This window comes from Triplophysa dalaica, chromosome 11 (genome assembly GCF_015846415.1).
Source record: "Triplophysa dalaica isolate WHDGS20190420 chromosome 11, ASM1584641v1, whole genome shotgun sequence".
Lineage (NCBI taxonomy): Eukaryota > Metazoa > Chordata > Actinopteri > Cypriniformes > Nemacheilidae > Triplophysa > Triplophysa dalaica.
The window spans coordinates 9,894,338-9,906,495 of record NC_079552.1 but is presented as its reverse complement, the minus strand read 5'-3'; the positions used below and the strand labels follow the sequence as shown (position 1 = coordinate 9,906,495).

General features: G+C 38.3%; 1 protein-coding gene across 1 annotated transcript in view; it reads left to right on the top strand.

Annotated features, from left to right (window-relative positions):
* slc24a3 (solute carrier family 24 member 3) overlaps positions 1-12,158 on the top strand; it is a 60,826-nt gene that overhangs the window by 16,050 nt on the left and 32,618 nt on the right. The window contains exon 2 of the mRNA XM_056761139.1: positions 3,806-3,946. Coding sequence (XP_056617117.1) covers positions 3,806-3,946 — 141 coding nt within the window. The remainder of the gene's footprint in view (positions 1-3,805; positions 3,947-12,158) is intronic.

Here is a 12,158-nt window from a genome sequence, read left to right as displayed (position 1 = left end):
TTTTCTGTTAAACATTGAGTTTTTATGGCTTGTTTATCTCTAAAAGCTGGGCATGTACCATCAAGCTCACTCTGATTTTGCCGAAGGCTTTTTGCTTTTACGTGGACCATGTTCTCTTGGTAGAGATAACAAAGAGAGTGATGAAGAACCTGGTTGCGTAATGATACTTTTTAATGTAATTTTTGGGAGTGGTCCTTGGTTTTCTTTCGTACATTTTCTACCTGAGAGACTAGAGACACTGATGGACTCCCTCGCAGAGCTGCTGTGGGCAGTCTATGATGCAGCTGCACGAGATCTCTTTAATCTCTTCTTGAGCTTTGAAAATGGAATCTCTGAGCAATAAAATTTCCCCTGGGTGGATACGTTTTTTAATATAAATGTTCTCGTAGCAGCATACTATGATGCATTAATATATATTTTTATTTGACTAACATGATTATCTTATATGTTTGTTTGTGTATTTTATGTCTCTGGAGACTTTTTTAAAGGTGCTTTTGACTCTCTGCGCATGCTGAGAATTTCACATTTATTACTTAGTTTCTTCTCAGTAGTATTTCTAAGACCCTCTTGTGTTAATGTAAATGTTTAATGAACATGAGAGTTACTTGCTTCCAACTATATTAAATAAATATGATTTATAAATCTCAATGCAATTCTCTTTTTGATTCCTAGCACGTGTACTGCTGTGCACACTGTGTGTGTGTTTTGTGCGCGATTACTTGAGTTCATCTGAGCGTGATGTCATAACAGTTCAGCTCTACCCTCTGCAGTTGCGTCACATCTCCATAGTAACTTCCATGCCCCTCTTACGTCTGTGTGTGTGCAGCGTGCATTCTGCCTCACTGCACAGGTAATGCCGTTTCTGTGCAGCTTTTCGGAGAGAAACACTATATTTCCAGGAGGCTGCCACAATCTAATGGAGCCGCTATTTTCTGCTCTAACATGTTTTTGAGGCTGGAATCTAAGCTGCATGGATAATTAGCAGACAGCCACTATGTTGCGTTATCGAACGGAAGAGTGAGAAAAATAAAGATGAGTGTGGGAGAAGCTGGAGTGGAATTCACCAACGTTAGCACCAAGCCCTGCTGAAAAAAGAATGGAGCCTTGCCATAAACACAATACAGATTTAATGGCTGTAATGGGAATTGTATTGGATTTAGTAGAAACTGTAATGATGTTTATTAGTATTTGATGAATTTTATTGGTGAGGTCAGGTGTTATCTGGCTGATTAATCATATTGGAATAATACCCAAAATATTTTTTTATGGTTTTAAAGGAAAAAAGCTAATGGTTCATAATGGTTTTTTAACTGGACTCCATTAAAATTGCTGTGATGGTTTCTATTGGGTTCATATAGTTATTGTTTCAGCAGGACACCCATGATCAAGTATAATAGGATAATACAACAAAATACAGCAATGTTGTTGTCATTTACTCTCCTTCGAGTTCCAAACCTTTATAAATTTCTCTGTTCTGATGAACACAGAGAAAGATAATTGGACGAATGCTTGTAACCGCACAGATCTTGGACCCTTTTGATCACCATAGTAGGAAAATTACTTTAGAATTTTTTTTGAAGAAGATATTTTGAAGAATGCTGGAAACCAAACAGTTCTGGGGCACTTTTGACTACCATTGTAATTTTTGTAGTCAATGGGGTCCAAGAACTGTTACAAGCATTCTTACAAATATCTTTCTCTGTGTTTAACCAAACAAAAATTATAGAGGTGTGGAACAACTAGAGAGCGAGTAATTCATGACAGAATTAAAATTTTGGGATGAACTATCCCTTCAGCAAGTTGCAAGTTCTACTGTGAGGATAATGATTTTTTTCCCAACGGAAACATGTGTCCTTTATATATCATTTTATTTGTGTACATTTGCCTATTTGCTTATGATTATGACAGCATTAGTGAAGAGTTGTAGAGCTGATTCAGGAGAAGTGATGCTATAATCCCAGTCCAATCCTCACAATAGCTGCATCTTCCAAATCGGAAACTTTTTGTATAGAAAGTGCATATTGGGTGCTAAATAACAAAAAAAATGCAACAAAAAAACGTTATCAGGTGCAATTCATTCTTAGTAAAGTGTTCCTGAAAGGTTATATAAATCTCATCCTGACATAAGGGAACATGGTACTGTAGTGTGGCTACACGCATATAGCAACAGTGTGGTGTTGTTTTATTTGTTTGGCTTGTTTGTCCTGGCTAGATCACCGCTATCTTTACCATGACGATATCACTGAGCTATCACATCTTCCAAAAGTGTCACAACTGTCTTCGCTTTACATGATTCTTTTGACATCTCGGGGGGCCATGAATTATTAAACAGTTTCTTCCAGGAATGTCATTGCCTGGATGTCTTTTTTCTATTTCTCCTTGTAACACTTGGGTCGGTGGAAGGAAAAGTGTGTTCTCATACTCTCCTTACAACAGGATCCCAGTTCTTTTTGCATCACAATGTCAAAACGGATACCGTCATAATGCGCCACACATCCCTTAAACCCCCATCATGTGTGGTGTTTTTGATAAATATTGAGGATTTATTTATAGCCGCTGGAGCGGTAAGTTGGGGCCAGTGTTCTGAAGATGGCTGAGCGGAGTGGAGTAAGGGTAGAGTCGATTGAGGACAGAGTGACGCAGATGACAACGCTGCCAGAATAATCACGCCCGCCTATCCCAGACAAGCCCAGACCGAGGCAATGCCGCGTGATGTCACTCTCATTACTCCTCAGCTTTGCTCCGCACCACAGACGGCCCTCATGAATATTCGCCAGGCTGACTTCCGGGGCCTCTGTTGCTCACGGTAACAGAGATGCCGTGGAGCCGTGAGATTTTAACAGTATACAACACATAGCAGCTTGCTGTGTCCCTGCGAATGCAGTGTGAATAAAAGACATCATGCAGTAATATTGTGCTGGACCGGTCAAACCTGCCCAAAAATAAATAGAGAAGATAGAATAATGTGAAATAGAGTTGGGTAACTTGGCAAATGTCACTTACCTTGGCCATTCTCTTCAGGTTTATATGGGGTTAATTGCCTGTCAATCATTCGGTGGAGCACCTGAACTTCGGTGGAGTTCAGGTGCACTCTTCTGTACTATTTTGGGATGTAAGAACAGTGAAATCAAGTGTAATGTGGGATGCTTTAACTCTTAATTTCCCTTCGGTAAGGCTCGAGCCCCTCCAAATATATAAAATGTTTCATATTTCATCAAAGTGATAGCAAAAACAAGTTACCACAGAAATATTTATAGTAACAATCGCAAATTTGCCATGGTAACCACAATTTCTGCCAAAAAAACATGGACACTTTGGTGCTCTGCCAGAAACTATGGTTACCATTTGAAATTGATATTAATAAAGATACAGACAAGAAAGATTTAGATTTAAACAAATATATTTTGGTCAGAGGTGTCACATGATCTACAGACTGTGTTGACTGAAATCTTGACTGAAATGAGGTGTCTCTCATCTTTAAACAATTAAAAAATAAAAAGAGTAAGAGAGAATTGTGTGGTGCCATTGACCTGTGGGATTGTGTGTTGGTCCCTTGGATTTTTACTTTGTTCCTGTACAACTCCAATAAGAAAAGATTTGACATTTGATGACTACAAATTATATTTATTGCCTCAATTGCCACAACTTTCATATTGCCATTAATTAGAATCATAAGTCATTGTACGAATACTAATTAGAAGTCATTTAACAAAAGAACCCCAGTCAAATATTTGGTATCCCAATTTCAGTGACTGAGAGAATCTTTCTGAGGTAAATAGCAAATATTTTACTGTGTGCTTTACAGGTTATGGCATATCCGGCCTCTCCGCTGAAGACAGTGAGAAGTGGGAGAGTCGAAGGCTTCTGCAGGAGTTTGACATTGACAGCAACTACACGGATGATGTGCAGATTGGCACCAGTGTTGATAGGAACTGCACACCTCCAGGTAAGAAGTTCACCATCCCACACAACTTTACAGTCTGTCTTTCCTTTAAATTCAACAGCAGAGAGGAAGAAGTCAAAATGCTTGTTTAGTAGTGGACCGAGCAGGACAGATTCTGGAAACATCAGCGTAATGAGTCGAGCTTAGTTTCACTTCTTTGATTGAGGTTTTTGAGGCTGGCGATTCCCTCGTGCCACATTTCCAGATTGAGTTGTATCTTAGAAATCACACACTTCTGAAGTTAAGGACTGACAGTTCGCGTTGTTAGTTCATAAGTAATGAGATCTGTTTCTTAAATGCGAAGCATTACAGGAATGTACATCACACACAATATGTGCGGTCTCGGTTTTGGCCCCTTGATTTAGTACTTTGATTTAGGGTCTGTGGAGGTGTAAGCTCTGTATCAGGGCTCTCCTCTCCTCACTGAGACAGACACTAACTCATTGTTGCTTTTTGAGTGAGTAATCTCGCTGACACAGACTTTGCTATTGTTCCCCTTGGGGCTTTCTGGAGGCTAGGAAGGGTGTGATGTTTGTTTCAGACTGTGGAGTCCTGTGAGCAATAATTTAGTTATGACTACAGGTTAAAGGTTAAAAGAGTTTGCAAGGTGAAGACCATGGGGAATTACACACGGTCACGTCCCCTAAGACATTAACCTTTATAACTGAGTTCTATTAAAAAACGATTTTAAGCAAAGCCATAATTTAACAGTACAACTTTTATTGCTGATCATAAATTTGGTTGATGCCTCCCCATTCAAGAGCTCACAGTAAACACATTCACGCACAACACGCTCGTTGGACTATTCATTTTTGTCAGAATCACTGTAAATCGTCTGACGGTTCCAATCTGTTCCTCATTATATTTCCTCATTGTTATTCATTGTTTATTTGCACGGTTGTTATTATGCATGGTTGGTGTATATCTGCTGTGTAATTCGATGCACCGGCTACATTGTGCTCCATACTCTTATATAATGCGGCCAGTTAGAGAAAGTCTGAGAGAGAGGCGAGGCTGAACAAAGGGGTCATCAATACCGTGTGGGTCCATTGATTGACTATCTCCTCCTTTCAAAGCTCTCCTCTTTCCTCTCATCCCCTGCAATGCGTTTGCTGTGGATGGGGATCTAGTACAGCAATACTGTTTAGTATACTATTTGTATCTGATTTCACTTCACTAGTCCATTCGTCTGTTGCAATTCTTGCATATCTATAAGTATGTTAGGTGTGTTTTTTGGTCTTTTATCTACTGTATATGACATGTCTTCTTGATTCCAGATTTTCAAATAGTTGTTTCTCATCCAAATATTGTCCTATCCTAACAAACCATACATCAATGAAAAGCTTATTTATTCACCTTTCAAAAATGTCAAAAATGTTCCCTTACGTCTGGTTTTGTCTTCCAGATATTCCAGATATTTTCAAAAATTGCAGTAGTAATATTTTCTGTGTATTGAAGTTCTTGGTTATTCAAGAAGCCATCTTTATGTACAGTAAAGCAAAGTTGGCTTTTTTATTGTATGTATGCTGGCAAGATATTTTGCTAACCCTTCAGTATATGGGGCAAATCACTATAGACTAGTTGTTATTCGCATGTTTATTATTAGCATATTGTCTGTTTGTACTTATAAAGCACATATTCTGCATGACCATATTCTACATCCATAATCTTACCTAATACCTAAACCTAACAACTACTTTACTAACTATTAATAAGCAACAAACTAAGAGTTTAATGGCTTGCTAATTGCAAGAATTGCCCCCTATACTGTGACCGATATTTTTAATTGTGGTGAATTGAAAAAAGAAAAGTCCAATGAATGCAAATAAACATCAGTATATTAAATCATAATAAAATTTCATTTAAAATCTGTCAGAAAATTAAACATAAGAAGATATTTTTCATATGAACCGTCATATTTGTACCGTGAGCTCAGCATGAAACGGCTCGGCTCTGCTGTTATGAGGTGTAAAGGGAACAGCTTTGCGTCCGTAACACAGCTTGTCCTGCCTGCTTTTGCTTTCTTTTGCTGCCTGTTTTTTATGATTTTGGTGAATGTTTCCAAGTGGGGTCCTGGTGTTTTAGTAGGCTGCGTTCCTTGCCAAACATTTCCTTGATCTCACTGTTAAAAAGTGAACTGTGCTCGTTTTCAGATTCCCCCCATCCGTCTCCAACCCCTGCCTGGCGCCTTGGCACAGGTTGAGGGTTTCCTTACTCTGCTATTCCTATAATACAGACCTTATACCACCGGAGTGAAAGTCTTTGAAATTCTTTAATCAGTTTAATTGCCGTTACTTCTGCTGTACGATGTATTTTTCCCTCTTTTCCCTCTGTGCATAAAGAATGTGGTGTGCTACTCTCAGCGTTCTTTCTTGTGTAGTTGTTTAGTTTTTTATGTATTCTCTTACGGATTCAATACTTCTACATGTGTACAGAATCCTCCTCAGCACTTCCTAAATATTCACAAATGCAACAACAATCAGACAAGCCGTCATTAGCCTGATTACTAAAGCTAATGAGCTGTTCATTATCTCATCATCCATCAACTCCCATTGTCTGTCACACAGCATTTATTGTTGCTCAAGTGATAATTGTGACTGACTGGGAGTCATGTTGATGGATTATGATCTCTGAACTGGTGTCAGAATATTATCTTATTATTATGATTTGTTGGCATTTAAAAAGCATTTTTTTAACTATGTTTAAACACAATGCGTCTCATTTGTTTTTGTTAAATATTGACAAAGCTTAGGTACATTTGTACTCAGAATAAATCTGTACAGTTATTGTTGTTATGCAATATTTCACCAAAGATGAATGAAAGTTCACCCACAAATGCAAATTCTGCCATCATTTACGTCATTTCCAACCTGAATTGACTTTCTTTCTTCTGCAGAGCACATAAGAAGATATTTAAAAAAATTGGCTTGGTCCATTGGCTTGCACTGATTTTGTGTCCATACAATAGAAGTGAATGGATGCAGCCGTCTTTCGTCAAAATATCTTCTTTTGTGTTCTACGGAAGAAAGAAGTCACACAGGTTTGAAATGACAGGAGCGTAGTAAAATAAAATGATTATTTTTTTGCATTTAAGATAGATTTTATCCTTTTTACAGATTTTAATGTCATTTATATTTCACGATTTATTCGAATTTTTTTTGTGTGTTTTCATAGCTGACTTTAGTTATTTTATATCTAAACCTCTTCACATTAGCCCAACATTCAAGCTCTCATCACCAATAGCAAATATTCATGCCCTTTCATGCTCATTTGTTATCCTGATTTCAGCATGTATTAAAAGGTGTTTGCATTTGGCAAAGAAATATTGCCAGTCAATGTCGTCTGCCGTGACAGACCACCTGCTCTGCCATCATCTTCATTCATTGTCCTGCAGCATGCTCATCTCCTCTGACTGAGGTGCGCTTCTGTCCTGTTTTTGTATTCCTATCTACACAGTGGGATGTTTGGCGAGCAGATGAGTCATGTGACCTGACCTTTGAGAGCTATGCTGGCATTGGGCTTCCGTGTATGTGTGTGTGTACTCTCAGTAGAAATCTGACCACACATGGACGCCTTGGCAGATGTTGAAATAAATCCTGCTCCCACCTCATTGTTTGGTCGGTCTCTGTGGTTGCCTACACAGGGGGCGCCACCAGAGGTGCACTGCAAATATTTTTGTAATATATTTTACTATATTTCAGTCATTTAGAAAATGTCGATCTAATTGGCCACAACATGAACAAAAATGATGATAAATGTAAGCATGCAATATTTTTACTTTATTATCATAGCACGGATATGTGCATTCACGTTCATTTGAGCAGTTGCATATGCCTTTTTGCTGTATTTCTTTCCTAAACGAATCCATATTTTGAACAATTCGGACGAGATAATGATTTAGTGAGTCTTTCTTTAAGACACTTGGGGTGCTTCCAATTCTTATATGTGCATCCTCATTTCCTTTCCTTGCGTCTAAGCTCCACCCCTTTAGGATGCGAGGAATTAAAAGTGAAATGGCATATCCTCGATCTCTTTAGATCACTTCAAAGCGTCGTCAATTAATGAAGACACATTTCACATTGACAAAATCTAAAATAAAGTTGAGTACATATTTCAAGCAGATGTCATAATACCCACTACAATAAAATAAGTTGAAAGCATGCTAAAAAGTGGTCAGAAATGTAGATAAGGTATGTCAAATATATGTTATACATAAATATGAACTATATTGATAAATTAACTTAATGAATATTTTCTAACCTGTCTGAAATAGTTCTACATTTACAATAATGTAATGCTTAATTATCACATTTATGCATGTTTGATCTTAAGATGAGACGATCTTAATACGCTCTTCAGGTTTAGTCGATAAAACACTTCTGCAAAGGAAACACCTGTGTATCCTCACTCATGACTCCTCAGAAAGCTTCCTCTTGATAGCAATAACAGAATTGAGATGTCCTTAAAGATGGCTGAGCTCGATCGGTTTCCGGCTCATATGATGGAGGAGCGAGGAAACGATGAGGCATTCGAGAAGTGCACTTGCTCATCTTGGTTCTTGAATAAATCAGTTGTTTAAAGGAATCGGTTGAATGATTCAATGACTCTGATTGCTGCAATATACTGGCCGTTTTAACATCACATCTAAAGTAAGCCTAGTATTTCCCTTTATAAACATTGCTGTATAAATGAAATTTGTTGCACATTTGAATTAGTTCCCATGTCTGTGTGTTCCTTCTTTGTGTTCAGCAATAATGTTTTGTTGTGGGATAAGGATTTTTTCCACTTGTGTCAGTCATATTCACGATACTCTAATGAAGCGAACATGTCAGAGCTCTTCTGGTTCTGCATATAATCCCACAGTGTTCTTTGTTGACACATGGAAACAGTCTGTTTGTTCTCACAGAAACTCCTGATTTAGTTCATTCTGAAGAACGAGTTTGCACTCTCAAATGGCCATTGTTTACAGTTTACACCTCTCTCCAAGTCTCAGCGGCTCAGTTTCACATCTCTATCTATGGCTATTTGAGATGTATTTGCGCAATCAGTAAAGGGAAAACACTGAAATTGTGCTTACTGTGTGGTTTAGCAGAACGCCAGTATTGCAGTTATAAACAGTTTTTTTCTCACACTTTCTGTCATTGTTTCTCTCGATTTTCTGTCTTAGTTATGCTTATAGTTTTCCCCATCTCACTTCTGCTGAACTTCAGGAGTATGTACAGTGACCTTAAGAATGGATTTTGGTAAATGGATCTTCTTCCCTGTCTGGTGTTGTTGTTCCATAAAATTGCAGAAGTTTACATTTATGACAGGCGGGTGATAATCAAACGTTTTTTGTGTGCAGTTTCTACTGATCATGGCAGCAGTAATTCATCAAATGATGACGAAGAGTGCTATTGTAGTAGACTTTTTAAAAGTATATCTGACAATTTTAAAAACATTCGAAGTTAAAACATGTCGAAACTCTGATGTGGCCTTCAAAATGGCATATTGTGCTGGGCAAATTACTTTCCACGAAAATGTCTGAACCTGTTTGCAACCTACAGGCTGCATGTTCAAATAAATTTGATAAAGTATGATTTTTTGACAAGGCACAACATAAGAACGTCTCCGTTAACACAGATGAAGTATGATACTTTGCCATTTAGATCGGCCTCAAACTCTTCTCAAACAGAAAAAGAGAACCTTAGAGAGCCGAATGCTTACAGTATGACAAGCATACAGATCGTACGTCACTTGCCGTGTTTTATTCTAACAGTGCTGTTTCTCCATGACTCTAAGCAACCATCCGACAAACAAGTAATTCAAAGTAAAAGTGCATCCGTCGGAATAAACAGAGCCTGGAGATAGTCCTTCTAAGGAGATGTTCCCTGGTGCCTCAGCCTGAATCTCTAAGACATGTTCAAACAGATATTTATTGTCCTAACCAGGTTTTTCCTGTGACTCAGGTCCCTTTGAGAAGACATTTCTGGGCAATGCTGAGGCACAGGCATTAATCTCAGATGCGATATTATTTGTGTAAGTTGACAGCAAGACCCGGTTAAAAGTATTGAGATAATGCTTAGAATTAGGGAGTTTTGAAACCATGATGTACGTAATTAGCAAGCAAGCTCTTATAATAATAATAAGTTGATCCAGAATGCAGCGGCAAGAGTTGTCTTCAATGAACCGAAGTTCAAATTCAAGACCACTGATTCGGCACCACAAGATGTCGTTCATTTGCAGAGCGTATGGATCTTGTGGGTACATACGTCTGCATTAGCGAGTGAAGATAAGGGGGTGCCGAATCAGTATAAAAAATCTCTCACACATACCTTCTCTGGATCGGTTCCACTTATGTGGAAAGATGTGGAAAAATGTCTTATGTCGCCAATGTTTGTTGTCCCACTGTGCTGTATGGAATATCCCTGCCCTTCTTTCAGCGCTCTGCATCATATTACCAATGTAAGGGGTTCATAAAGCATGTGTGTAAGTTGAGTGTGTAGCCTATATAGTTTGTGTTTGAATCTGGTGTTGTGGCTGTTATGTAACTCTGAATTAAGAATGGCCTGCGGAGAGTGTGTCAGACGGAAGACATTAGTAGTGGATTTAGGAGGATGGACAGACCCGAGGAGCTCTGTCACATGTAGAAGAAAAGGTCAGAAAGACTGTAAGTGTGTGTGTGTGTGTGTGTGTGTGAGTGATAGAGAGAGAGAGAGAGAGAGAGAGAGAGAGAGAGATGTGTGCTGGAGTGGTTATGCATATTTGGTAAGGAAAATGGATATGATAAAATCACAGATGAGCATGATTTTGTGTGTGTATGTGTGTGTGTTAAGGTCTGATCAGCGGTGCGTCTGTCCTTCCAGCAGGCTTGAAACATCACATCGTATCTGATCATACACACTCGTGTTTGTTTTTCCATAATGGAAACTTTCCATTGACTTTTATTGTTTTTAAATCGTGCTAATTATATTTCCTATCCCCCAACACTACCTCACGCTAGCCTTTCTGTTTTTTCAGCGAATTGTCATTAAGACATCATAAAGTATGTTTAGTTCCCATGGGAATCAGTGGACAGTAAGACGCCTGTGAGCAAAACCTGGCAACCCAAGCCACATACACACATTTAAAAACAATAATGCAAAGCGGTTTTTGTGTCACACGTGTGATAATTAAGTGGAAGCTGAGATGGTGAGGCCAATCCATTATTGCTAAAAGCATTTTGGTTTTTTATTTGTTAATGCTAAAGCATGCAACAAGTTCTAAAATGTGAACTGCATAACCACCATGTGCAATGTAATGAATGATAATTGGGTTAATGAAAAGTTAATGGAGAAAATCAACAACAAATGTAATACGAATTTGCTTTTTGATTCTGATGTTATTGCATATTTTTCTGTGATGTGTTGAGCTCAATCTGAGTTACCTGCTTAACTTGGAAGCTTCTGATATACTTTGGCAAGTTTGACACGTAAGCTGCTCAGGCTCTCGGCCGTATTATCTTTCTCTATCCAAACACTTTGATGTTTGAATGCATTTGTTGCCTTTGAACATGACAGCGTGACAAAATGCACACAAACACATTGTTCACACATTTGCTCAAAGTAAAATTCTCTTGGTTAATGGAAATACATAACCCTAAACACCACATATCGGAGGACAAATCTGAGCCTTTGTTATGCAGAAATGAATGTGAAACATTTGGATCTCTCTATGAGTAGGTCTTTCATACCTTTAATGGCTTGTTTTTATATATTTTATTGTATAATGTTGGTGTGCTGGTGCGAGATTCATGATCTTTCTGCTGTGTTGAGGGGGGTAGCTGGGGAGGCGTGTGAGGGACTAAATGTCAAATTACTAAGCGCAGTGACGCCGAAGCGTGCTACATGCGATGTGTCGCTGCGTATCAGCTTCTAGTGCTCTCTTAGGTTGTAATTGTCTGTGTGATGGGTTGTATACACATGTGTATGTCTGCTTCCTTTTAAAGAGCAGAGAGATCATGATGCACAGCTTACAGGTTTTTTTCAGGGGTTATACATCAGAATGACATAGCAGATAATGTAATCATACATATTCCCACTTGTGAATATATGAAGCATAATGTAAAGAACATTTTGGGAAAGTGTAACCCTGATATCTTAAATATTGACTGTGTAGGACCATTTCAAACTTTGAAATCAACCTTTAGAAAAATTGGTTCAAAATAATAAAACAGTGTCAAAAGTTTTTTTAATTT